General features: G+C 40.7%; 1 protein-coding gene across 1 annotated transcript in view; it reads right to left on the bottom strand.

The window, feature by feature from the left end:
• OCA2 (OCA2 melanosomal transmembrane protein) overlaps positions 1-27,572 on the bottom strand; it is a 481,450-nt gene that overhangs the window by 161,235 nt on the left and 292,643 nt on the right. The window contains exon 18 of the mRNA XM_049614148.1: positions 14,711-14,804. Coding sequence (XP_049470105.1) covers positions 14,711-14,804 — 94 coding nt within the window. The remainder of the gene's footprint in view (positions 1-14,710; positions 14,805-27,572) is intronic.

Raw genomic sequence — 27,572 nt, 5'->3', positions numbered from 1 at the left:
AGAAACAAACAAAACACTGACAACCAGAAAATAAGTTTACTGCTTATAAATACTGAAATTCATTCACAGATAGGACTATGACTGTTCTATGTGATAGAAAAGAGGAAATGTTAAGGAGAATTGGTAAATCAGTGTGGGACGTGGTGGCTTTTGTTTACATTTTAAAGGAAAATGTAAGACAGGCTAACAACTCTAGGAGAGAACAGGTGTCTTCAGAGCAGTAGAATGGGATCTCAGATAAGAACCACCTTCCTAAATCCAAGAGGCACAGACAACTCCCTTCAGACATAACTTGAATCGATCTTCTGCACAACATATCACAGTGAAACTGGAAAATACAAGAATAAAGAGAAAATTCTGAAAGCAGCTAGGGATAAACGTGCTCTACATATAAAGGGGGACCTATAAGACTCGTGATGGATCTCTCTACTGAAACTTGGCAGGACAGAAAGGAATGGCAGGAGATCTTGAATGTGATGAACAGAAAAATTATGCAGCCGAGAATCCTTTATCCAACAAGTCTGTCATTCAGAATAGAAGGAGAGATAAAGGTCTTCCCAAACAAACAAAAACTGAAGGAATTCGTCACCGCTAAATCAGCCCTACAAGAGATCTTAAGGGGGATCCTGTGAGACAAAGTACCAGAGACATCGCTACAAGCATGAAACCTACAGGCATCACAATGACTCTAAGCTCATCTTTCCATAATAACATTGAAGGTAAATGGACTAAATGCTCCAACCAAAAGACATAGGGTATCAGAATGGATAAAAAAACAAGACCCATCTATTTGCTGTCTACAAGAGACTCATTTTAGACCTGAGGACACCTTCAGATTGAAAGTGAGGGGATGGAGAACTATCATGCTACTGGAAGTCAAAAGAAAGCTGGAGTAGCCATACTTATATCAGACAAACTAGACTTTAAATTAAAGGCTGTACAGAGGGGCCGGACGGAGTGTGTTCAGACAGCAAGTGGGACTTGACATCTGGAAGGTTATAAGCTAACAGCTCTTCTCGGAGAACGGAAGGGCTGGAGAACAATGGGAGGGGGAGTTGTTGAGCCCCGGACACAGAGCTCAGCTTGGCGGGGAACAAAGGCGCTCACCAGCGCCATCTCCCTCACCCATCCCCCAGCCAAAATCCCAAAGGGAACCAGTTCCTGCCAGGGAACTTGCTTGCACCGCGCAAACACCCAACACTGTGCTTCTGCGGATCCATCCCTCCGGCAGATCTGACTCCCTCCCGGTGCTGCAGGGCCCCTCCCGAAGCGATCTCTGAAGGAAAAGCGAGCTGAGCCTGCCCCTCCTGCCCCTGTGCACCTTGCTGATCCACCCCAGCTAATATGCCAGATTCCCCAACACCACAAGCCTGGCAGTGTGCAAGTAGCCCAGATGAGCCATGCCACCCCACAGTGAATCCCGCCCCTAGGAGAGGGGAAGAGAAGGCACACACCAGTCAGACTGTGGCCCCAGCGGTGGGCTGGGGGTAGACATCAGGTCTGACTGCAGCCCCGCCCACCAACGCAGTTACTCCAGACAGTACAGGGGAAGTGCCCCGCAGTCCCACACCACTCCAGGGACTATCCAAAATGACAAAACGGAAGAATTCCCCTCAGAAAAACGTCCAGGAAATAACAACAGCCAACGAACTGATCAAAAATGATTTAAACAATATAACAGAAAGTGAATTTAGAATAATAGTCATAAAATTAATTGCTGGGCTTGAAAACAGTATAAAGAACAGCAGAGAATCTCTTGCTACAGAGAGCAAGGGATTAAGGAACAGCCAGGAGGAGCTAAAAAATGCTATCAATGAACTGCAAAATAAAATGGAAACAACTATGGCTCGGATTGAAGAGGCAGAGGAGAGAATAGGTGAACTAGAAGATAAAATTATGGAAAAAGAAGAAGCTGAGAAAAAGAGAGATAAAAAAACCCAGGAGTATGAGGGGAAAATTAGAGAACTAAGTGATGCACTAAAGAGAAATAATATACGCATAATTGGTATTCCAGAGGACGAAGAGAGAGGGAAAGGTGCTGAAGGGGTACTTGAAGAAATAATAGCTGAGAACTTCCGGATCTGGGAAAGGAAAAAGGCATTGAAATCCAAGAGGCACAGAGAACTCCCTTCAGACAAAACTTGAATCAATCTTCTGCATGACATATCATAGTGAAACTGGCAAAATACAAGGATAAAGAGAAAATTCTCAAAGCAGCTAGAGATAAACGTGCTCTAACATACAAAGGGAGACCTATAAGTCTCGTGACTGATCTCTCTACTGAAACTTGGCAGGCCAGAAAGGAATGGCAGGAAATCTTCAATGTGATGAACAGAAAAAATATGCAGCCGAGAATCCTTTATCCAGCAAGTCTGTCATTTAGAATAGAAGGAGAGATAAAGGTCTTCCCAAACAAACAAAAACTGAAGGAATTCGTTACCACTAAACCAGCCCTACAAGAGATCCTAAGGGGGATCCTGTGAGACAAAGTACCAGAGACATTGCTACAAGCATGAAACCTACGGACATCACAATGACTCTAAACCCATATCTTTCCATAATAATACTGAATGTAAATGGACTAAATGGGTCAACCAAAAGACATAGGGTATAAGAATGGATAAAAAAACAAGACCCATCTATTTGCTGTCTACAAAAGACTCATTTTAGACCTGAGGACACCTTCAGATTGAGAGTGAGATGATGGAGAACTATTTATCATACCAATGGAAGTCAAAAGAAAGCTGGAGTAACCATACTTATATCAGACAAACTAGACTTTAAATTAAAGGCTGTAACAAGGGATGAAGAAGGGCATTATATAATAATAACAGGGTCTATCCATCAGGAAGAGCTAACAATTATAAATGTCTATGCGCCGAATACAGGAGCCCCCAAATATATAAAACAATTACTCACAAACATAAGCAACCTTATTGATAAGAATGTGGTCATTGCAGGGGACTTTAACACTCCACTTACAGAAATGGATAGATCATCTAGACACATGGTCAATAAAGAAACAAGGGCCCTGAATGATACATTGGATCAGATGGACTTGACAGATACAATTAGAACTCTACATCCCAAAGCAACAGAATATACTTTTTTCTCAAGTGCACATGGAACATTCTCCAAGATAGATCACATACTGGGCCACAAAACAGCCCTTCATAAGTATACAAGAACTGAAATCATACCATGCATACTTTCGGACCACAATGCTATGAAGCTTGAAATCAACCACAGAAAAAAGTCTGGAAAACCTCCAAAAGCATGGAGGTTAAAGAACACACTACTAAAGAATGAATGGGTCAACCAGGCAATTAGAGAAGAAATTTAAAAATATATGGAACAAACGGAAATGAAAATACAACAATCCAAACGACTTGGGATGCAGCGAAGGCAGTCCTGAGAGGAAAATACATTACCATCCAGGCCTATCTCAAGAAACAAGAAAAATCCCAAATACAAAATCTAACAGCACACCTAAAGGAAATAGAAGCAGAACAGCAAAGACAGCCTAAACCCAGCAGAAGAAGAGAAATAATAAAGATCAGAGCAGAAATAAACAATATAGAATCTAAAAAAACTGTAGAGCAGATCAACGAAACCAAGAGTTGGTATTTTGAAAAAATAAACAAAATCGATAAACCTCTAGCCAGGCTTCTCACAAAGAAAAGGGAGAGGACCCAAATAGATAAAATCATGATTGAAAATGGAATTATTGCAACCAATCCCTCAGAGATACAAGCAATTATCAGGGAATACTATGAAAAATTATATGCCAACAAATTGGACAACCTGGAAGAAATGGACAAATACCTAAACACCCACACTCTTCCAAAACTCAATCAGGAGGAAATAGAAAGCTTGAACAGACCCATAACCAGCGAAGAAATTGAATCAGTCATCAAAAATCTCCCAAGAAATAAGAGTCCAGGACCAGATGGCTTCCCAGCGGAGTTCTACCAGACGTTTAAAGCAGAGATAATACCTATCCTTCTCAACCTATTCCAAAACATAGAAAGGGAAGGAAAACTTCCAGACTCATTCTAGGAAGCCAGTATTACTTTGATTCCTAAACCAGACAGAGACCCAGTAAAAAAAGAGAACTACAGGCCAATATCCCTGATGGATATGGATGCAAAAATTCTCAATAAGATACTAGCAAATCGAATTCAACAGCATATAAAAAGAATTATTCACCATGATCAAGTGGGATTCATTCCTGGGATGCAGGGCTGGTTCAACATTCGCAAATCAATCAATGTGATACATCACATTAATAAAAGAAAAGAGAAGAACCATATGATCCTGTCAATCGATGCAGAAAAGGCCTTTGACAAAATTCAGCAACCTTTCTTAATAAAAAGCCTTGAGAAAGTCTGGATGGAAGGAACATACTTAAAGATCATAAAAGCCATTTATGAAAAGCCCACAGCTAACATCAGCCTCAATGGGGAAAAACTGAGAGCTTTTTTCCCTGAGATCAGGAACAAGACAGGGATGTCCACTCTCACCGCTGTTGTTTAACATAGTGTTGGAAGTTCTAGCATCAGCAATCAGACAACAAAAGAAAATCAAAGGCATCAAAATTGGCAAAGATGAAGTCAAGCTTTCACTTTTGGCAGATGACATGATATTAAAGCCAGAAAATCCGATAGACTCCACCAGAAGTCTGCTAGAACTGATACATGAATTCAGCAAAGTTGCAGGATACAAAATCAATGTACAGAAATCAGTTGCATTCTTATACACTAACAATGAGGCAACAGAAAGACAAATAAAGAAACTGATCCCATTCACAATTGCACCAAGAAGCATAAAATACCTCGGAATAAACGTAACCAAAGATGTAGAAGATCTGTATGCTGAAAACTATAGAAAGCTTATGAAGGAAATTGAAGAAGACATAAAGAAATGGAAAAACATTCCCTGTTCATGGATCGGAAGAATAAATATTGTTAAAATGTCAATACGACCCAAAGCAATCTACACATTGAATGCAATCCCAATCAAAATTGCACCAGCATTCTTTTTGAAGCTAGAACAAGCAATTCTAAAATTCATATGGAACCACAAAAGGCCCCGAATAGCCAAAGTAATTTTGAAGAAGACCAAAGCAGGAGGCATCACAATCCCAGACTTCAGCCTCTACTACAAGCTGTCATCATCAAGACAGCATAGTATTGGCACAAAAACAGACACATAGACCAATGGAATAGAACAGAAACCCCAGAACTAGACCCACAAACTTATGGCCAACTAATCTTTGACAAAGCAGGAAAGAATATCCAATGGAAAAAAGACAGTCTCTTTAACAAATGGTGCTGAGAGAACTGGACAGCAACATGCAGAAGGTTGAAACTAGACCACTTTCTCACACCATTCACAAAAATAAACTCAAAATGGATAAAGGACCTGAATGTGAGACAGGAAACCATCAAAACCCTAGAGGAGAATACAGGAAAAGACCTCTCTGACCTCAATCGTAGCAATTTCTTACTTGACACATCCCCAAAGGCAAGGGAATTAAAAGCAAAAATGAACTATTGGGACCTCATGAAGATAAAAATCTTCTGTGCTGCAAAGGAAACAATCAAGGAAACTAAAAGGCAACCAACGGAATGGGAAAAGATATTTGCAAATGACATATCGGACAAAGGGCTATTATCCAAAATCTATAAAGTGCTCACCAAACTCCACACCCGAAAAACAAATAACCCAGTGAATAAATGGGCAGAAAACATGAATAGATACTTCTCTAAAGAAGACATCCAGATGGCCAACAGGCACATGAAAAGATGTTCAACGTCGTTCCTCATCAGGGAAATACAAATCAAAACCACACTCAGATATCACCTCACGCCAGTCAGAGTAGCCAAAATGAACAAATCAGGACACTATAGATGCTGGAGAGGATGTGGAGAAACGGGAACCCTCTTGCACTGTTGGTGGGAATGCAAATTGGTGCAGCCGCTCTGGAAAACAGCGTGGAGGTTCCTCAGAAAATTAAAAATAGACCTACCCTATGACCCAGCAGTAGCACTGCTAGGAATTTACCCAAGGGATACAGGAGTACTGATGCAGAGGGGCACTTGTACCCCAATGTTTATAGCAGCACTCTCAACAATAGCCAAATTATGGAAAGAGCCTAAGTGTCCATCAACTGATGAATGGATAAAGAAATTGTGGTTTATATACACAATGGAGTACTACGTGGAAATGAGAAAGAACGAAATATGGCCCTTTGTAGCAATGTGGATGGAACTGGAGAGTGTGATGCTAAGTGAAATAAGCCATACAGAGAAAGACAGATACCATATGGTTTCATTCTTATGTGGATCCTGAGAAACTTAACAGAAACCCATGGGGGAGGGGAAGAAAAAAAAAGAGGTTAGAGTGGGAGAGAGCCAAAGCATAAGAGACTCTTAAAAACTGAGAACTGAGGGTTGATGGGGGGTGGGAGGGAGGAGAGGGTGGGTGATGGGTATTGAGGAGGTCACCTGTTGGGATGAGCACTGGGTGTTGTATGGAAACCAATTTGACAATAAATTTCATGTATTGAAATAAATTAAATAAATAAATAAATAAATAAATAAATAATAAACAAACCAAATAGAGATCAAGAGACAAAAAAAAATAGAAAGAAAGAAAGAAAGAAAGAAAGAAAGAAAGAAGAAAGAAGAAGAAAGAAAGAAAGAAAAAGAAAAAAAAGAACCACCTTCCTCAGGATTCCAGGCCCAGACCCCCAAGAGAAAACCCTGACTGTCTGTTGATGGAAGGATGGATGCAAACAAGTGGGATAATTAAATGCCTCTCTGGGTGAGCCTTTCTGACGGTGTACAAGATCTGTGTGGAGTCATAACCTACACATGCATACATACTGGTTAGGTCTCATGGAGAGGGATGTGGTCCAAGACGAGCCCCCCTTCATCACTACTGATTCAGGGAAGAGTGAATTTGTTTGATGAAATTGATCAGCATCTTTTAACCCCTAATCTCAGAGGTCAGGGCTCAAGAATAGGCACATTACCCAGGCTCAGCCAGTTTTGTTCAGTTCTAACATGTGTGCATAAACCACCAAGGAAAAGGCTGTGTTTCCTAAGGACTAGTGAAATTTGAGACACAAATCTGGAACTTCCTACTGCCTGTTGACACAAGGGAGCAGCCTCTCTGAGACTTCACAACATAAGTAACAGCAGAGCAGGAGAAGGAAAACCAAGGGTTGAGTCTTGGCTGCAAAAGTTCAGCCCCTAAGTGCTCTCTTTTCTGAGAATCCAGTAACATATAATCTCTGCATCTTCCAGAGTGCTGAGTATGGAAAGAAGTACAGAATAAATAACCTCAGAGCAATGTGGCCTTCTGGATTTTTCCACTAGAGGAGGCGCACAGCCTGGGGCTCATTCTCCACGACAGGCACTTGCAGATGAGGTGTCAGTGCAAATGACACTCAGCTGAATGCACATTCCTCCTCCTTCCTTCCTTGCAGTCCTATCCTCTCATTGAAACACACAGGCAACAAAACCACCTGTCAAACATGCAGCCTAGACTGCTTGTGCAAAGGCTAGTGAAGGCAAGCTCAAGCTTCATCTCACTCTCTCTGTTTCTCTTCTATAGACAATTTAGACGGGTTTTTTTCAGTGAAAACCTTTGACATCCATTTATATGCTTGCTCAAAAGATGAAGACTTTGGATCTTAAGAACACAATAAAATCCTTCAGGGTCTCCCCAGCACCCTGAAACCACCAAGCCCAAGCCTTGTGATGGCAAGACCTCCTTGAGATTAGCCCCACTCTGCTTGTGGTCACTGTGTTTCTTATATCCCATTTTTGTGACAGTCCACTGGTTTCTCAGTGCATTCAGAGTATATGGCACTACCAAGAGTAACAGGAAGGGCAGTGGTGGCTTTGCACATGACAGAGAAGGTCATGACACACTGACACCAGTCTGCTGTGCACAGAACAGACTTTAGGGTGGTGATAGAGGAAGCGGGGAGCCTGGTTGGGGGACATGCCAGGCTACAGGTGATACTGGCTTGCTCCAGGTGGTGTGGGAGGCAGACCAATGCTCCCCACACCCACTGCAAAGAATCCCATGCCTTAATCCTCAGGACCTGTGGTTATGTCATCATGTTACCCTGTATGGCAAAGGTGACTTTGCAGAAGTAATTCAGGTAATGGACCCTAAGAAAGGGTGACTATCTAGGACCCTAGATTCACTAGGTGGACCCATTGAATCACATGAACCCTTAAAAGCAGAAAATTTTCTCCAGCTGAAAGCAGAAAAGAAGCCTCAAAGGGAGAGTCGGAGATATTCCAGGGGCTCAGAGAGAACCCGAGGAGGGGTGGGGGTGGTAGAATAAATGGGGTGGGGAGAGTCAGAGAGATCATAGTGGGGTCAGAAGGATCCCAGGAAAGATCTGAAAGGGGAGGGAGGTATTCCCACCACGAGCAGGATTCCACACATTGTTGCTAACTCTGAGATTTGGGCCCAAGTTCCAGAATGAGGAGGCCTTCTGGAGCTAAGGGCAGCCCAGCTTACAACCAGCAAGGGATGGGGACTCAGTCTTACAGCTGCAAGGAACTGGATCCTGGCAACAATCTGAGTGAGCTCAGAAGCAGACCCATCCCAGAGCTACCAGAAGGGAGCACAGCCTGCAGACACTTTAATCTTGGCTTCATGAGACTCTAAGCAGAGATCCATCTGAGCCACCCTTACCTGGAAGATAAGAAATATGAGATAATAAATCCCCTAAGTTTTTCTGTGTGTTACAGTAGTGATAGAAAGCTCATTCAGGTGATTCCAGGATTCCAGGACCATTCTGAAGACCTCTTGTGTTTCAGACATCTGCTAGAACTGAGTCTATTTCCATGTCAATTCTGACGTCTGTCTCTACTCCTCTCCCTGATTTCCATTAGCTTCTTGCTAATTTCCCAAGCCTAGACAGCTCTCCCTTCCATCCCAGTAGGCCACTCTCTGTGGAAAAACCAGCTCATACCCTCTTGGGGCTCAGGGAGTACATGTTCTTGGGGAGACAGGACAGACATACCACGTAGGAGATGCATAGCAGGCATGAGATCACAGAGGCCGAGAGAAATGTTCAGAGGGCCAAGTCCACCAGGCCGTGGCCAGATAGTAGTGCTGCCCTGAAGAAGAGGAGATTTAGGAGGCAGCAAGGAGAATGAGAAGGAAGAACCAGCTTCAACAAGACCTGGATGTGGGGTGAGTTGTACTGGAGAAGTATTTGAGAGGGACAAGACCAGATGTCTTCTCAGTGTCTACTCAGGATCAAAAGCATTCTAAAGGCTTGGAGTCTCATCTTCATCATGATCTCTGAGGTTCCCAGTGTCCCCATGAAGAAACAGGCACAGAAAAGCAACATGCTGAAATGTTGGGGCTGAGACATGAAAAGCCCAGGACTAGAACCAGCTGTTTTGACTCCAGAGAAGGATCAGAGAAGGCAAGATTCAGTCTGCATGACATATACCCGAGGCCTTTCTGTAGAAAGTCATGCAAAGCATCTGAAGGTCTTGAGCAGGTGGTGAAATACGAATTCCACATCAATTATGGCTTTAGACAGCCTCCTCTTGGTGTGTCACACTGACATATCCCATCACCCTGACAGCCAGCTGGCTCCTGCTCTGGGTCAGGAGACCCACCAATGAGATTCCACACCCTGGCAAGCCATCCTGTCCTGCAAATGTTTCCATGTCTACCAAGGTTGTCCCCACAGGGAAGCCCATGATCCTCAGAGGACCCTGCCTACCAGTCTCCATTGCAGGGCACATACCTCAGTGCCTGGACGGTGCCTGCCCTGCCATTCCCAAACACTGCTACTCCAGGACTTAAAATGGAGAGCTCTGCTTCTGGATTGCATGGAGCTTAAACACGTGATCCAGGGGCACATTCAGCAACCTATGTGAGCTCCAAAACTAAAAAGCAATACTTTTCTTCTCTCCTGTTAGGGATTCATAGTTGAAAAAATACCCTTTTTTCCAGTTAAGATGGCATTCCCTAGATCAATAGCATCTCATCATACTGGAGTTGGTATGAATTCCTCAACTGCAATGTGCCACTTGCCAAAAAATGAAAGGCCCTCCTGTTGCCAAGGTGGACTGGCTCAGTAGGTAAATTTGTTCCTGAACAATTCCAGATTCGGGGAATGGAAGGGAAGGGAAAGGGCAGCAGCTTGGTCTTCTGGCTGCATGACAACTTGGGCAGGAATAGGAGGGCTGGGTGGGGACAGAGAGGTAAAGTGAAGAGCCCCATGACTCAAACTCTTTCCTTAGAGGGAAGATGAGACAGAGAAATGAACAAGGGCTGGGCTGATTTCTCTCATGTATAGCAGTTGCTCAGCTTTTGTACATTTCACTCCTATCCACCTTTTTAGGAATGTAGCACGGATGGCACAATGGGGATTGCTATTCCACAAAAGCCCTTTTTGCACTGGGATATGTCTTCACACCCTGGCCTCCTTCCCCCAGACCTGCCTTTAAGTCATCCCTTTGCATTCAGCCTCCTTAATGCCTTGTAAACTGGAAGGTGGTGCATTAATTTATTAAATTTCTTTTAAGAATGTTTTCAACTATGAGTAACAGAAAACCTAGCTAACACTGGTTTACATACAAAGGGAAATAATCTCCTCCCTTGTAACAAGAAGGCTTGGGGCAGAGGTCTGGAGAATTAGTTCAGTGTCTCATAAGTAATGTCAGAGGCAGGTCTTCATAATTCTCTTGGCCTCAGCCTCCCATCACAGATGGTTTTATGGTTGTTATATCTAAGGTTGGAAGCGTGAAGAGGAACTGATACCAACACATTTTTATCAGAAGGGCAAAATCTATGTCAACAGGCTCCAAAACAGGTTTCTCTCATGTCTTATTGGTCATCAAAATGAGACAAGCAGAGTAGATGAGCTACCAGAGCAACTATTACAGTAGAGGGACACAACAGAGAAGAGAGTGGGAGCAGTGTTGGGTCAGCCAGACCATAGGTCCTGCACAAACATTGGAAATAGAGTATATCAGTGGGCATAGTGGAAAGAATGCTAGATTTTGTTCTGAAGACCTCCATCGAAATCCAAATCTGCTAAGCTGTATAACCATGAGTAGTCACTGACCAGCTCTGTTATAGTGATTAAAATGGTTTGGGTTGTAAGGAAAAGAAGATGCAAAACAGGAAGGTGTTGGTAATATAGGTGTTATGACAGGGAGTCAAAAGTGGGGCAAGTCAGGACTCATTGTTTGTTTCAGAGCTCAGTTGCATTGTCCAGGACCATTTATTTCCACCTGTGTGCTCTGCCACTCATCAACACTGTCTTGGCCCCACACTCAGGCTGGAAATGACTCCAGGTATCTCATTACCACATGACAGGGGACAGTATCCAGAGAAAGAAGTAGGACCAGTCTCTTGCCTAAGGTTTGTTCTCAGGATCAGGGAAATCATTACCAAGATCCCCTCTATACCCACAGAATAACTCCCTCATGTCTTCTTGACTCAAATGTCTTTGACACAGAGCAAGAATCCATCTGGCTATCTCTGACTCATTATTACTGGGGAAGAAATGTAGGGGAGACATGTGAATAAAATGAGGACAGTCACCACTTTTCCTGGGCATCTCATAGGATAGTTGGGGTTCATATAAGGTTAAGAATGTGAGGATACTATTCAGATGCCAATGGTTGTTGCAGCAATTTAATAAGATGCTAACAGACTTTTGATGGTATTCCATGTATGGCATGGGTTCCATGTGGTAGAGAGAAAGAGGTCTTAGGTGTCACTACTGTGGATTCCAAGTTCTTAGATTTACTAGTTGTATGACATTGGGCAAGTTTCTAAGCCTCTTTGAGTTCTAAAATTTCACAAAGATGGCATTTGTATGTATGCACTCATGTAATGCTTTTACTCTGGAAAATTTGCTTCTATTATTTCTTGGATAAATTCCTTCTTTCATTTCATTCTGTCCTTCCTGAGATTTTTCTAGAAGTTAAATATGGGATTTCCCATAATGAACTTTATGTGTATTATTTTTCTTCTGTAATTTATTCTTTGACTTTTGCCTCTAGAATCTGGGCTATTTGTTTGATTTTATTTCTGTCAGCCTACCTATGTTTATTTCATTTAGTAATTATGGATTTAATCAATTTTTCCTCTGGCTTTTCCCTTTTTTTATTCTTGTAATTGAGATTTTATTTTGAGGTAATTTTACCTTCATATGAAGTTGTAAGGAATAATATAAAGAGATCCCATGTACCATTTACCAGTTTTCCTCAATGGTAATAGAATTCAAAACCATAGTACTATGTCACAATCAGAATACTGACATTGATACACTTAATATACAGAAAATTTTCATCAACACAATGATCTCTCCTGTTACCCTTTTATAGCCATACCCACTTCCTTCCACCTTGCCCTGTACTTAACTCCTCACCACCACTAATCTATAACTTTAGATTCTTCATTCTATAACTTTATAATTTCAAGAATATCATATAAATGGAAACACGGAGTCTGTAACCTTTGAGATTTACTGTTTTCACTCCACATAATTCCCTGAAGATTCATCAAGGTTGCCATGTATGTCAATATTTCATTTCTTTTTATTGTTGAGTAGCATTCCATGGTAGGGATGTAACACAGTTTATTGAAGTACATCTGGTTTGTTTCTACCTTTTAGGTATCACAAACAAAGCTTCCATAAACTTCCATAAACTTCCAAGCTATAAATGTAGCTTCCTACATTTGTATGTAGGTTTTGGGTGAATATAAATTTTCATTTCTCTAGAATAAATGTCCAGGAGTGCAATCGCTGGGTTTTATGATAGTTTCAAGGTTTAGTTTTTTTAAGACATTGCCAAACTATTCTCCAGAGAGATGGTACCATTATATAGCCCCAATGATAATGTATAAGTGTTAAAGTTTCCCCACATACTTGTCAATATTTGGTGTTGTTACTATTTTTTATTTTAGCCATTCTTATAGGTATGTGATGATATCTTATTATAGTTTTAATTTACATTACTCTAATGGCTGATAACATTACACATCCTTAAAAATGGTAAAAAATGTCAATTTTATGCCGTATACATTTTTCCACATTTTTCAAAAAAGTAATTCCAAACCCTGAGTCAATGAGAGAGGGTCCCTGACAGAGTAAGTGTAGAGTTAACACTCAGTACAACTGGGTATCTGCAATCGAGGAACAAGTATCATTCAATGACCAGAGCTACTAGGGTACAAAGATTCCAAGGCTTAATATATTTATGATTCATTACAGCTGTGTTCCTGCTTTAAGAAGGAGCTCAGTCAACAAATGTTTATTGATATTTTAGGTTAATAGCCATATAAATGGTCCATGTTAAATTCTGTCCTTGAAAATATCATCCACATTCCTTCTACATGTTCTGGGGAATCAGCACTACCTAGGGGCTTCTCACTGCTTGAGACCTGGCTCAAAACTTTCTTCTCTGGAGAACCTTTTCTGACTTTCTCTCTAGTCTCTCTCTCTCTCTCTCTCTCTCTCTCTCTCTCTCTCTCTCTCTCTTTCTCTCTCTCTCACTCTCTTTCTCTGATGCTCCCTCAGCACTCTATGCATACTGCCATTAGAAGACATATCTGTTTAAGGTGTTACCTTAGCTTAGGTGACCATCTCCCCAGTCAAGAGCACAGTGTCAGGTTATAGCAGAGGCTCAGGAAGGTTTCATGAACAAAGTCCCACAGAAAGGACACATTTCCAGGTTACTCTTGTTCTGTTTCTATCACTGATGTTAAATGTAGCTGTGAACACAATTATTGCTTTTCCTGGGGTTAATGCTTAAATGGGGGCATTTTAACAGGTGTGTAGTCTCATAAGAACTTGAGATCTTAGCTGCTGAATTAGGTGAATTGGCTGTCTCCAGAAATCATAGCACTTCATTGAATAACATTAATCCCCCTTTGTTAACAAAGAGATAAAATAAATGGAAAGTTATTGATTTAATAGTCACAGATCAATCAAAGAACAAAGCACACTGGATTATCTAAGCATGCCTGGATAAGAGAATAAAAAGTTAAAATGTATCTTGTGTGTTTATATAAGATTCTTCAAAATCCTCTTTTATTCCCAAAGGTGATTAGGCCTCCTAAATACAAGAAGGACTCTAATACAGCTCCCTCAAAAGATTATCAAAGCCCTTCTGTTTGCTTATCAGAGGTCAGTCTCTCCTGACACTTTCTCTAATTCACCTTTCAATTTCTCCAAAGGACAATACCCCTTTCCAAAAAAGAAAAATCTTTAATCTTTCTTCTTACTCTTAGGTTAGAGTCTCTAGTTCTTTGCTTACCCACTCATCACTTCTTCCCTAACCCCTTACAGAGGGAATAAGACTGCAACTTAAGATGACGTCTGATTCAAAATGTTTCTAAATATAAACCACATCTGTGTGGGTACAGTGTGGATGCAGCATGGGAGCACATTCACTTTGAGATGTCAATAATGATTGTCCTCAGGTTGCCAAGTAGGAATGTCAGGAGAGAGTAGGAAGTGACAGGCCTTGTAGAGAAACAAAACAGTTCTAGAATTGGCTCAAAGCTGAAGATGGGTTTCCACTCTGTAAATCATCCAGACTCTCCTTAATATACTTTCAATTTGGCATGTACTAACCATCACTTCACGCTCACTACAGCATTAGCAACCCCTTCCCTCCATGCATCAGTACCCCCTTACCTCCCAGGCAGGCGCCAAGAGCCAGGGCATACATGAGTGGTGGTGCAGGCAGGCTGACCTCGGGATCTTGGCTGAGGTTCAGGAGTACAGGAATCTGTAGAGGAAAAGAACACTAAAATCATATCCATGGAAGCCCAGAAGAGCTTCCCATAGTGTGATTGACTTGCAAGATCCAAAGCATTTTTTTCACAAACTATAAGAAGCATCGGATGTTCAAAAGGAAACCAAAGTAAACTTCAGAACCTACAAAACCTTGAGTTTGAGCCCGCTGGTATGTTTTTGTTTCCACCTATATGACCAGCTAACTGGTCCTCTTTTTCCTCAGCTACCCTGACTACTGTTGTGGATCTTAAATGGGGTACCATCCTATAGAACCTCCTACAGTGGCTAGGACCATAACTGTAACTATCTAACTAGCATTTCTTAGCCCTGCAGTGGACTAAGTCCTATACTAACTCCATGCACATATAATTTTATTTAATCTTCAAACATCCTTCTGGTGTATTTGTTATTCCTTCAATTGATAGATGAGGAAATCAAGGCATGGAGAGACCCATATTTTATAAGTGGCCAAACTGGAACCTGAACACAGTTCTCTGATTCCAAATTGGTAAAGTTGTGCTAAACCACTTCACACCAGTGTCCTCTGGGCAGTATTCCCAATCCTGTTTATGTTAATTATATGATAACAGTTATCACAATCAACAATCAGAAAGTAGAATTCTCTAGTCAATCATTCACATTTTGACAAAGATAAATTTCACATTATTGTAATCAAAGAAACATGTAGTAGTTGTAAAGTTTCTGTAATGAATTTGTGTCCCAACAGCATGCCCCCTTGCGGCTCTTGCTGCTAATGTAGGAGAAGGAACTGGGAGTAGGGGGTGGATTGGAATGTAGCCATGAGGTCTGCTTCCAGTTCACTTAGGGGGAATGTCTATGATGTCACTGCTAGGCATCTAAAGGCAGCCCATGAGATGTTACGGAGGGACCCTTGGACCTGTTGTCTCAGAGCAGTTGCCTTGTGTAAATGTCTTTAAAGAGATGGAGAAGGAGAGTTCCATTGGTAAACCATTCAAAAAACATTTCCCAAAGTCACAAGCAGAAAGTTGAAACCAATGTGGAGACATTATAAGTGACATGTGATTTCATTGCAGTAGAGAATCAGGGGACGGCAGAACCATGCTCTGGTAGGTAACAGGTCACCTGATATCATAAAAAGTAATGCCTCATTGTTTATCTAGGAAGAGTGGATCACTCCCTTGTCTTTATCCCTGCAATAGGACTTCATGTGTACACTTCTGCAGTGGCCCCCAGGGGGCAGATGGATCTACTTTCCCACCCCAACTGACACTGGGCTTAGCCCATGGCTTGCTTTACCAAAAATAGGCAAGTGGTCTAGAAAGAAGCATCCCACATTACTGCAAGCCTCTCCAGAGCTTCGGGTTCAGCCATGAGAAGAGCATGCATTAGGAAGTGCTACTGATCTATGGACTTGCCAGAAGGAAGACACATTTAGGGGGCCCCATGAGCCCCAGCAGAGCACTGACCAGAAGGCTGTAGTCAACCTGCGACCTACTCACCTACTGTATACATTCCTCTCTGCTAGACTACTGCATACACTCCTACTGCACATGTTGCTCTGCCAGCCCTGCATACATCTCTCCAGATTTGCCTTGTAAGGTCTGAGAAAGAGCACTTACTGTTTGTTGGATCACAAGGGGCGTTTTGAAAAGCTCACTTTTTCATTTTCAGTAGCCCCAAATATTTACTGGAAGAGAAATGAGTAACATCCTGGGAAATCTATCTGATGCAGAAACAGAAACTCCTGACACAGGGGGCCCCTGAGCAGACTTCACAGCATGTTTCACTCTTTGATTTTGTTGTCTCATAATGAACCCAAATGTTATAGATGCAGTTTTTAACTTGAAGTTTTGGTTCTTTGGAGGAGCAAGCAAAGGGCAGTTTCTCACAGCACTTGGGCGTCTCTCCTCTGGAACTTTCCCTTACTTTCCCAAAGTGACTGATTTTTTTTCCCAATATATGAAATTTTTTGTCAAATTGGTTTCCATACAACACCCAGTGCTCATCCCAAAATGTGCCCTCCTCAATACCCATCACCCACCATCCCCTCCCTCCCACCCCCCATCAATCCTCTGTTTGTTCTCAGTTTTTAAGAGTCTCTTATGCTTTGGCTCTCTCCCACTCTAACCTCTTTTTTTTTTCTTCCCCTCCCCCATGGGTTTCTGTTAAGTTTCTCAGGATCCACATAAGAGTGAAAACATATGGTATCTGTCTTTCTCTGTATGGCTTATTTCACTTAGCATCACAGTCTCCAGTTCCATCCATGTTGCTACAAAGGGCCATATTTCGTTCTTTCTCATTGCCATGTAGTACTCCGTTGTGTATATAAACCACAATTTCTTTTTTTTTAATGTTTATTTATTTTTGAGAAAAAGAGAGGCAAAACATGAGCAAGGGAGGGGCAGAGAGAGGGAGACACAGAATTCAAAGCAGGCTCCAGACTCTGAGCTGTCAGCACAGAGCCTGACACGGGGCTCGAACTCACAAACTGTGAGATCATGACCTGAGCCAAAGTCAGAGGCTCAACTGACTGAGCCACCCAGGTGCCCCTAAAAGTGTTTTTTTAATGTTTATTTACTTTTGAGAGAGAGAGAGAGAGAGAGAAGTGAGGCGGGGCAGAGAGAGGGAGACACTGAATCTGAAGCAGGCTCCAGGTTCTGAGCTGTCAGCACAGAGCCCGACATTGGGCTAGAACTCACAAACTGTGAGCTTATGACCTGAGCTGAAGTCAGATGCTTAACAAACTGAGCCACCCAGGTGCCCCAAAGTGTTTTATTTTGAAACCTTAATGCTTCTTCACTTGGAGTGTTACCCTTTAAATATGAAATGGCTTGTGATTATTATGAGTAATTAAAATGTATAGTTTTTTTGGAAGTTCTATCTCCTATCTCACTCTGGCTTGGAGGGCCCTCAAAATGTCATTTATATTTATTATATATTATTTTTTGAAAACACCCTTCATTTGGAGGGTGTAAGTTGAAATCTCATCCTGAGCCTTTGATCGTAATTTCTTTTTTTTTAAATATATGAAATTTATTGTCAAATTGGTTTCCATACAACACCCAGTGCTCATCCCAAAAGGTGCCCTCCTCAATACCCATCACCCACCCTCCCCTCCCTCCCACCCCCCATCAACCCTCAGTTTGTTCTCAGTTTTTAACAGTCTCTTATGCTTTGGCTCTCTCCCACTCTAACCTCTTTTTTTTTTTTCCTTCCCCTCCCCCATGGGTTTCTGTTACGTTTCTCAGGATTCACATAAGAGTGAAACCATATGGTATCTGTCTTTCCCTGTATGGCTTATTTCACTTAGCATCACACTCTCCAGTTCCATCCACATTGCTACAAAAGGCCATATTTCATTCTTTCTCATTGCCACGTAGTATTCCATTGTGTATATAAACCACAATTTCTTTATCCATTCATCAGTTGATGGACACTTAGGCTCTTTCCATAATTTGGCTATTGTTGAGAGTGCTGCTATAAACATTGGGGTACAAGTGCCCCGAGGCATCAGTATTCCTGTATCCCTTGGGTAAATTCCTAGCAGTGCTATTGCTGGGTCATGGGGTAGGTCTATTTTTAATTTTCTGAGAAACCTCCACGCTGTTTTCCAGAGCGGCTGCACCAATTTGCATTCCCACCAACAGTGCAAGAGGGTTCCCGTTTCTTCACATCCTCTCCAGCATCTATAGTCTCCTGATTTGTTCATTTTGACCACTCTGACTGGCGTGAGGTGATATCTGAGTGTGGTTTTAATTTGTATTTCCCTGATAAGGAGCGACGTTGAGCATCTTTTCATGTGCTTGTTGGCCATCCGGATGTCTTCTTTAGAGAAGTGTCTATTCATGTTTTCTGCCCATTTCTTCACTGGATTATTTGTTTTTCGGGTGTGGAGTTTGGTGAGTTCTTTACAGATTTTGGATACTAGCCCTGTGTCCGATATGTCATTTGCAAATATCTTTTCCCATTGTGTTGGTTGCCTTTTAGTTTTGTTGGTTGTTTCCTTTGCTGTGCAGAAGCTTTTTATCTCCATAAGGTCCCAGTAGTTCAGTTTTGCTTTTAATTCCCTTGCTTTTGGGGATGTGTCGAGTAAGAGATTGCTACAGCTGAGGTCAGAGAGGTCTTTTCCGATTTTTTATGACACATTATGCCCATAGCTTACTCCCATCATCACATATAACACATACCTTCTTCCTCCACCACGTTGGGACCATATTCTCTTGTCCATATTCATTTGTGTCTTTTTTTCAGACATTTAAATTTTATTTTTTATTTTTTTTAAAACTTACATCCAAATTAGTTAGCAAATAGTGAAACAATGATTTCAGGAGTAGATTCCCTAATGCACCTTACCCATTTAGCCCGTACCCCCTCCCACAACCCCTCCAGTAATCCTCAGTTTGTTCTCCATATTTAAGAATCTCTTCTGTTTTGTCCCCCTCCCTGTTTTTATATTATTTTTGTTTCCCTTCCCTTATGTTCATATGTTTTGTCTCTTAAAGTCCTCATATGAGTGAAATCATATGATTTTTGTCTTTCTCTGACTGACATCCATGTAGTTCCATCCATGTAGTTCCTCCAGTTCCATCCATGTAGTTGCAAATGGCAAGATTTCATTCATTTGATTTCTGAGTTACACCCGATTGTGTATATATACCACATCTTCTTTATCCATTCATCCATCGATGGACATTTGGGCTCTTTCCATACTTTGGCTATTGTTGATAGTGCTGCTATAAACATGGGGATGCATGTGTCCCTTCGAAACAGCACTCCTGTATCCCGTGGATAAATGCCTAGTAGTGCAATTGCTGGGTCGTAGGGTAGTTCTATTTTTCGTTTTTTGAGGAACTTGCATACTGTTTTCCAGAGTGGCTGCACCAGCTTGCATTCCCACCTACAATGCAAAAGAGATCCTCTTTCTCTGAATCCTTGCCAAATCTGTTGTTGCCGGAGTTGTTAATGTTAGCCATTCTGACAGTGTGGGAGGCCGGGCCCCGGTGCCAGGCTGAGACTGGGTCGAGCAACAGCTCCCTGTTGACTCATCCAACCTGGTGGTTCCCCCTCCCATTCATGTGGGAGGCCGGGCCTCGGTGCCAGGCTGAGACCAGGTCGAGCAACGGTTCCCTGTTGACTCAGCCAACCCGGTGGTTCCCCCTCCCATTACCCCACTTTCAAGGGCATATGAAAGCCTTGTCAAGGCTGAGAAAGTTAATTCGTGAAGCCTGTGGTCTTCAGGGGTTGGCAGTAATGCTACCTCCCTTTTTCTACCCCGAGTCAGACAGAAACAAACATGGGAATTGTGTTTTGCTAGCAATCTTATCAACAAGGTCTTACTGTGACCCGTTTAGAAAATTCACAAGAAACACAAAACTAAATGTTTTGGTTGGCAGCAATTATGTGAAACCTGTTTATTCTTAGAATGGCCTGACCCATAAGAGTCTTGATATAAAAGATTGTGTACAGCAATAATAAAGCCGTCACTTGGGCCATCAGTACAGGGGACCCTCCTGTTCCCAAACTGTCTTCCCTTCTCTCTTTTTTTCTTACATTCCCCTACCCTCAGGACCCTGATCTCGGTGTTTGTTGCACTGGTCGCAACATGACAGGTGTTAGGTGGTATCTCATTGTGGTTTTGATTTGTATTTCCCTGATGAGGAGTGGTGTTGAACATTTTTTCATGTGTCGGTTGGCCATCTGGATGTCTTCTTTGGAGAAGTGTCTATTCACGTATTTTGCCCATTTCTTCACTGGATTATTTGTGTTTTGGGTGTTGAGTTTGATAAGTTCTTTGTAGATTTTGGATACTAACCCTTTATCTGATATGTCGTTTGCAAATATCTTTTCCCATTCCCTTGGTTGCCTTTTAGTTTTGCTGATTATTTCCTTCGTTGTGCAGAAGCTTTTTATTTTGATGAGGTCCCAGTAGTTCATTTTTGCTTTTGTTTCCCTTGCCTCCGGAGACATGTTGAGTAAGAAGTTGCTGTGGCCAAAGAGGTTTTTGCGTGCTTTCTCATCGAAGATTTTGTGGCTTCCTGTCTCACATTAGGGTCTTTCATCCACTTTGAGTTTATTTTTGTGTCTGGTGTAAGAAAGTGGTCCAGGTTCATTCTTCTGCATGTCATTGTCCAGTTTTCCCAGCACCACTTGCAGAAGAGACTGTCTTTATTCCATTGGATATTCTTTCCTGCTTTGTCAAAGATTAGTTGACCATACGTTTGTGGGTCCATTTCTGGGTACTCTATTCTATTCCATTGATCTGAGTGTCTGTTCTTGTGCCAGTACCATACTGTCTTGACGATTACAGCTTTGTAGTATAGCTTGAATTCTGGGATTGTGATGTCTCCTGCTTTGGTTTTCTTTTTCAAGATTGCTTTGGCTATTCAGGGTCTTTTCTGCTTCCTTAGAAATTTTAAGATTATTTTTTCTAGCTCTGTGAAGAATGCTGGTGTTACTTTGATAGGGATCATGTTAAATATGTACATTACTTTGGATAGTATCGACATTTTAACAATATTTGTTCTTCCTATCCAGGAGCATGGAATCTTTTTCCATTTTCTTGTGTCTTCCTCAATTTCTTTCATAAGCTTTCTATAGTTTTCAGTGTATAGATTTTTCACCTCTTTGGTTAGATTTATTCCTAGGTATTTTATGGTTTTCAGTGGAACTGTAAATGAGATCGATTCCTTGATTTCTCTGTCACTTCATCATTGATGTATAGGAATGCAACCGATTTCTGTGCATTGATTTTATATCCTGAAACTTTGCTGAATTCATGAATCAGCTCTATCAGTTTTTGGTGGAATCTTTTGGGTTTTCCATATAGAGTATCATGTCATCAGCAAAGAGTGAAAGTTTGACCTCCTTCTGGCTGATTTGGATGCCTCTTATTTCTTTGCATTGTCTGATTGTATAGGCTAAGACTTCCAATATTATGTTGAATAACAGTAGTGAGAATAGACATCCCTGTCTTGTTTCTGAGCTTAGGGGGAAAACTCTCCATTTTTCCCCACTGTGGATGACATTAGCATTGGGTCGTTCATATGTGGCTTTTATGATCTTGAAGTATGATCCTTCTATCCCTACTTTCTTGAGGGTTTTTATCAAGAAAGGATGCTGTAGCTTCTCAAATGCTTTTCGCATCTATTGAGAGGATCATATGGTTCTTGTCCTTTCTTTTATTGATGTGATGAATCACATTAATTGTTTTGTGGATATGGAACCAACCCTGCATCCCAGGTATAAATCCCACTTGGTCGTGGTGAATAATTTTTTTAATGTATTGTTGGATCCAGTTGGCTAATATCTTGTGCAGGATTTTTGCATCCATGTTCATCAGGGAAATTGGTCTATAGTTCTCCTTTTTAGTGGGGTCTCTCTCTCGTTTTGGAATCAGGGTAATGCTGACTTCATAGAAAGAGTTTGGAAGTTTTCCTTCCATTTCTATTTTTTGGAACAGCTTCAAGAGAATAGGTGTTAACTCCTCCTTAAATGTTTGGTAGAATTCCTCTGGAAAGCCATCTGGCTCTGTACTCTTGTTTTTTGCAAGATTTTTGATTACTAATTCGATTTCCTTACTGGTTATGTCATTTGTGTCTGAAAACATTTAATAATTATTCACAAATGACCTGTGGCTGCAGCACTCTGTTAATGCTATGTCCACATAGCAGTTAATATAAGAGACAAAGTTCCCTGCCCTCATCGAGTTTACATGAGAGTAAGCAGAGAGAGAGAAAAATTTTAATAATAAATAAGGATGTCATAGAAGATGGCAGAGTAGGAAGCTCCAGAAATCCATCCTTCCACCTAAATAATTACTGAACAGTTGGCAACTATCTGAAGTAACTGCATACAGTTTCTAGGGCTATCATAACCAAGTAGCTTGAAAGAACAGAAATACATTGTCTCAAAGTGGTGAAGACTAGAAGTCTGAAATCATGTTAGTAGGGCCATGCTTTCCCTGACAAATCTAGGGGACCATCCTTTGCTGCCTCATCTAGTTTCTGGTAATTGCCAACAATTCTTGCTCATAGGTGCCTCACTCCAGTGAGATAGCTAACTTTACTTTGTGTATCTTTACATGTTCTTCCTTCTTTGCATATCTGCTTCTATGTCCACATTCCCACTTTTATTATAACACAAGTCATATTGGATTAGGGCTCATCCTAATGAACTAATTTTAACTTAAGATCTGTATACAGACCCTATGTCCAAATAAACTCACAATTTCAGGAACCTGGGATAAGGACTTTAACCTATCTTTTGGAGAAATGCACTTCAATCATACATACCTTCTTTATTGCACTTCATTTTATGGTGCTTCATAGATATTGCAGTTTTTACAAATTTAAGGTCTGTGGCAACCCTGAATGGAGCAAGTCAATTGGCATGCCATTTCTCCAACAGCATTTGTTCACTTTGGGTCTCTGTGTTACATTTTGGTAATTTTCACAATATTTCAAACTTTTTCATTATTATTATTATTGTTATGGTAATCTTTGATCAGTGATCTTTGATGTTACTATTGTAATTTCTTTGGGACGCCACAAATCATGCCTATATAAGATAGTACAATTAATTGATAAATGGTGTGTGTGTTCTGATTGCTCCACTGACCAGCTATTCCTCCATCTCTCTCCCTTTCCTCAGGCATTCCTATTATTTGAGACATAAAAATATTGAAATTAGTTCATATAATAACACCACAGTGGTCTCTAAGTGTTAAAGTGAAAGGAAGAATTTCACATCTCTCACTTTAAACAAAAAGCTAGAAATTTTAAGTTTAGTGAGGAAGGTATGGAAAAAGCCAAGATAGGCTAAAATCTAGACTTCTTGCACTGAACAGCCAAGCTGTGAATGAAAAGGAAAAATTTTTGAAGAAAATTAAAAGTGCTACTCCAGTGAACACAAAAATGATAAGAAAGTGAAACAGCCTTATTGGTGATATGGAGAAAGTTCGAATCATCTGGATAGATCAAACCAGTACCAACATTCCCTTAAGATAAAGTCTAATCCAAAACAAGACCCTGACTCTCTTCAATTCTATGAAGGCTGAAAGAGGTGAAGAAGTTGCAGAAAAAAAGTTTGAAGCTAGCAGAGGTTGGTTCATGTGGCTTAAGGTAAAGAAGCTGTCTTCATAACATGAAAGTACAAGGTGAAACAGTATGTGCTGATGTAGAAGCCACAACAGGTTATCCAGGAGATCTAGCTCAGATAATTGATGAAGGTGACTATACTAAATAATACATTTTCAGTGTAGACAAAACAGCCTTCTATTGGAAGAAGATGCCATCTAGGAGTTTCCTAGCTAGGGAAGAGAAGTCAATGCCTAGCTTCGAAGTTTCAAAGAGGCTGACTCTCCTGCTAGGGTCTAATACAGCTGGTAACTTTAAGTTGAAGCCAATGTTCATTTACTATTTGAAAAATCCTAGGGCCCTTCAGAATTACGCTAAATCTAATCTGCCTGTGCTCTATAAAAGGAATTGCAGTCTTGCTGACAGTACATTTGTTTTCTTTTTTTTTTTTACTTATTTATTTATTTATTTATTTATTTATTTTTGAGACAGAGAGAGACAGAGCATGAACAGGGGAGGGGAAGAGAGAGAGGGAGACACAGAATCCGAAACAGGCTCCAGGCTCTGAGCTGTCAGCACAGAGCCCAACGCGGGGCTTGAACTCACGGACCATGAGATCATGACCTGAGCCGAAGTCGGACGCTTAACCGACCAAGCCACCCAGGCGCCCCTGCATTTGTTTTCAAAATGGTTTAGTGAAAATTTTAAGCCCACTGTTAATACATACTGCTTGGAGAAAAAAAGATTTTTTTCAAAATATTATTGCTCACTGATAATGTACCTGGTCACACAAAAGCTCTGATAGAGATGTACAATGAGATTATTGTTTTTATGCCTACTAACTAACATCCATTCTGCAGCCCATGGGTCAAGAAATAATTTTAACTTTCAAGTCTTACTATTTAAGAAAAATGTTTTTCTAAGACTATAACTTCCATAGATGGTGATCACTCTGATGGCTCTGGGCAAAGTCAATTGAAAACATTATGGAAAGGATTCCCCATTCTAGATCCCAATTAGAACATTCATGTTTTGTGGGAAGAGGTCAAAATATTAACATGAACAGGAGTTTGGAAGAAGTTGATTCCAACCCCCATGGATGACTTTGAGAGGTTCAAGACATCAGAGGAGGAAGTAACTGCAGATGTAGTGGTAATATCAAGAGAACTAGAAGTGGAACCTGAAGATGTGACTGAATTGTTGCAATCTCATGATAAAAATTTAACTGATGAGGAGTTGCTTCTTATAGATGAGCAAACAAAATGGTTTCCCGAGATGGAATCTACTCCTGGTGAAAAGGTTGTGAAGACTGTTGAAATGATAACAAAGGACGTAGAATATTACATAAACTTAGTTGTTAAAACAGCAGTAGGGTTTGAGAGGACTGACTCAAATTTTGAAAGAAGTTCTAGTGTGGGTAAAAGGTTATCAAAGAACATCACATGCTACAGAGAAATTATTCATGAAAAGAGTCAATTGATGTGGCAAGCTTCATTTGTTTTCTTGTTTTAAGAAATTGCCACAACAACCCCCAATCTTCAGCAACTACCACCCTGAACAGTCAGCAGCCATCAACATGGAGGTAATTTCCTCCACCAGCAAGATTATAACTTGATGAAAGCTCAGATGCTGGTTAGCATTATTATCAGCAATAAAGAATTTTTAAATTAAGATATGTGCATTATTTTCTAGATATAATGTTATTGCACAATTAATAGACTACAGTATAGTGTAAATAAAACTTTTATATTCACTGAAAAATCAAAAAAGCATTTGATACACTGTATTGCAATATTTGTTTTATTGTGTGGTCTGGAATCAGACCCACAAATGTCCCTGAAGTACTATTGTAACTATTTTGGAAATATGGAGTGTGGAAAAACACTTGCAGGAGCCAAGGAAGAGATTAATAAAGAGGTTGATTAATTTTGGCCTTTTTTATACTGGTTACTATTCTCCATGCTCCCAGCCCTGTGGCAGATAACAATGGAGGTAGCAATCTACCTTTATAGTGCAAATTCCTGCTAGCAAGGTGGACAAGGTGGATCCTGTCCTCCCAAAAATTGGGTGTGTGTGTTGATTACTGATCACTGTGTTTGATCACTAAGGGGTTAGCACAGAGGCTGGCCACTGTTTTAATCCCTGAGGGATGAGGCAGTTTCCAGGATATTTAATGAAACTACTTGTTTCCCCCACATTTTTGGAGCCAAACACTTAAGAAAATGTTTTTCAAAATAGTGGTTTACCATAGAGATAATAGAAGAGAAACATCAATGACCACACACAATAAGAAATGCACACTGTGCAAAAAAAAATCAGAAAAGTCAGAAATTAATGGTTCTAGTTTCTCAATAAGTGACATTTAATAATCCCTGAGGAGTGGGAGAATTAAATTATACAACATAATACTCAAAACTCCCAGTTCTTAACAAAAAAACTTATAAAACTTACAAATAAACAGGAAAATATAGCCCATTCACAGCTGAAGAAATTAAAAATAATGATAGAAACCCAGACATTAGAATTATTAGTCAAAGATGTTAAATCACCTGTCTTAAATGTGTTCAATGAACAAAAGGAAATCATAGACAAAGGACAAAAAGAAATCAAGAAAATGTTGCATAAATAAAATAAGAATATCAAGAAATAAAAGTTATTAAAAAATGAAATTATAAAAAGGAATGAAGTAGACATTCTGGAGCTGAAAACTACCATAACTGAAATAAAAACTCATAAGAACTCACAGCATATTTGAGCATGCAGAAGAAAGGGTCAGCAAACTTGTAGGTAAGACGTTCAAAATTATCAAGTCTGAGGAGAAGAAGGAAAAGTGAATGAAAAAAAATTAAGAGAGCCTGTGAAACTGTAAGAACCATCAAACATAGCAATATATGTACTATAGGAGCCCCAGAAGAAGATAGAAAAAAAGAGGCAGAGAAAATATTTGAAGAAATACTGTCCAAAAACTTTCCAAATCTGAGGAAATACATGAATATACATGTCCAAGGAACTCCATGAACTACAAGCAGGATAACTCAAGGAGACCTACACTAAGACAGCTTATAGTTAAATGATCAAATCCAAAAGACAAAGAGAAAATACTTAAAGCATCAAGAGAGGAACAATTCATCTCATAAAAGAGAAAATCAAAGTCACATTGCCAAGATGGTGGACTATAAGACCCAGCCTCTGTATCCTCTCAAAGATGAACAATTATACAGCAATCCACAAACAAAAGCAGCTCTGAGATAAGACTATGGTCCACTTAAGAAATGTTAGTGGAACCTGAGAAAACCTGAGAAAACCACACGAAAGATAAGGAAAAAGTTTAATTTTACCTGTGTCATCCATTGGCCAAGCCAGCACTGCTCAGTTCCAAGAGGTAACTTAGCTAGAATGAAGTCCCCACACCAGGAAAGAAAGTGTATTGAGCAACATACTTACCCAGCCTTTCAGGGCACCACACAAAGTACCCACTTGAATTTCACCCCACCCAGAAACCTGGCAAACCTGAGACATACAGAGATGGCTATGAACAAGGAAGAAAAGCAGGACCCACCAGTATCGGCTACACAGAAAGGCAGACTGCAGTTCATAGTGACCTGATCTACAGAGGACTCTGGTAGCTTTGACCCCTGAAGACACTAATGGCCAGAATGGTTGTCGCAGACCCCTGAAGATTTACCACAGGTATTTGTGTTCCC

The sequence above is a fragment of the Panthera uncia genome (genome assembly GCF_023721935.1).
Source record: "Panthera uncia isolate 11264 chromosome B3 unlocalized genomic scaffold, Puncia_PCG_1.0 HiC_scaffold_1, whole genome shotgun sequence".
NCBI lineage: Eukaryota > Metazoa > Chordata > Mammalia > Carnivora > Felidae > Panthera > Panthera uncia.
The sequence above is the reverse complement of the archived record's forward strand: the minus strand, read 5'-3'. Positions and strand labels throughout refer to the sequence as shown.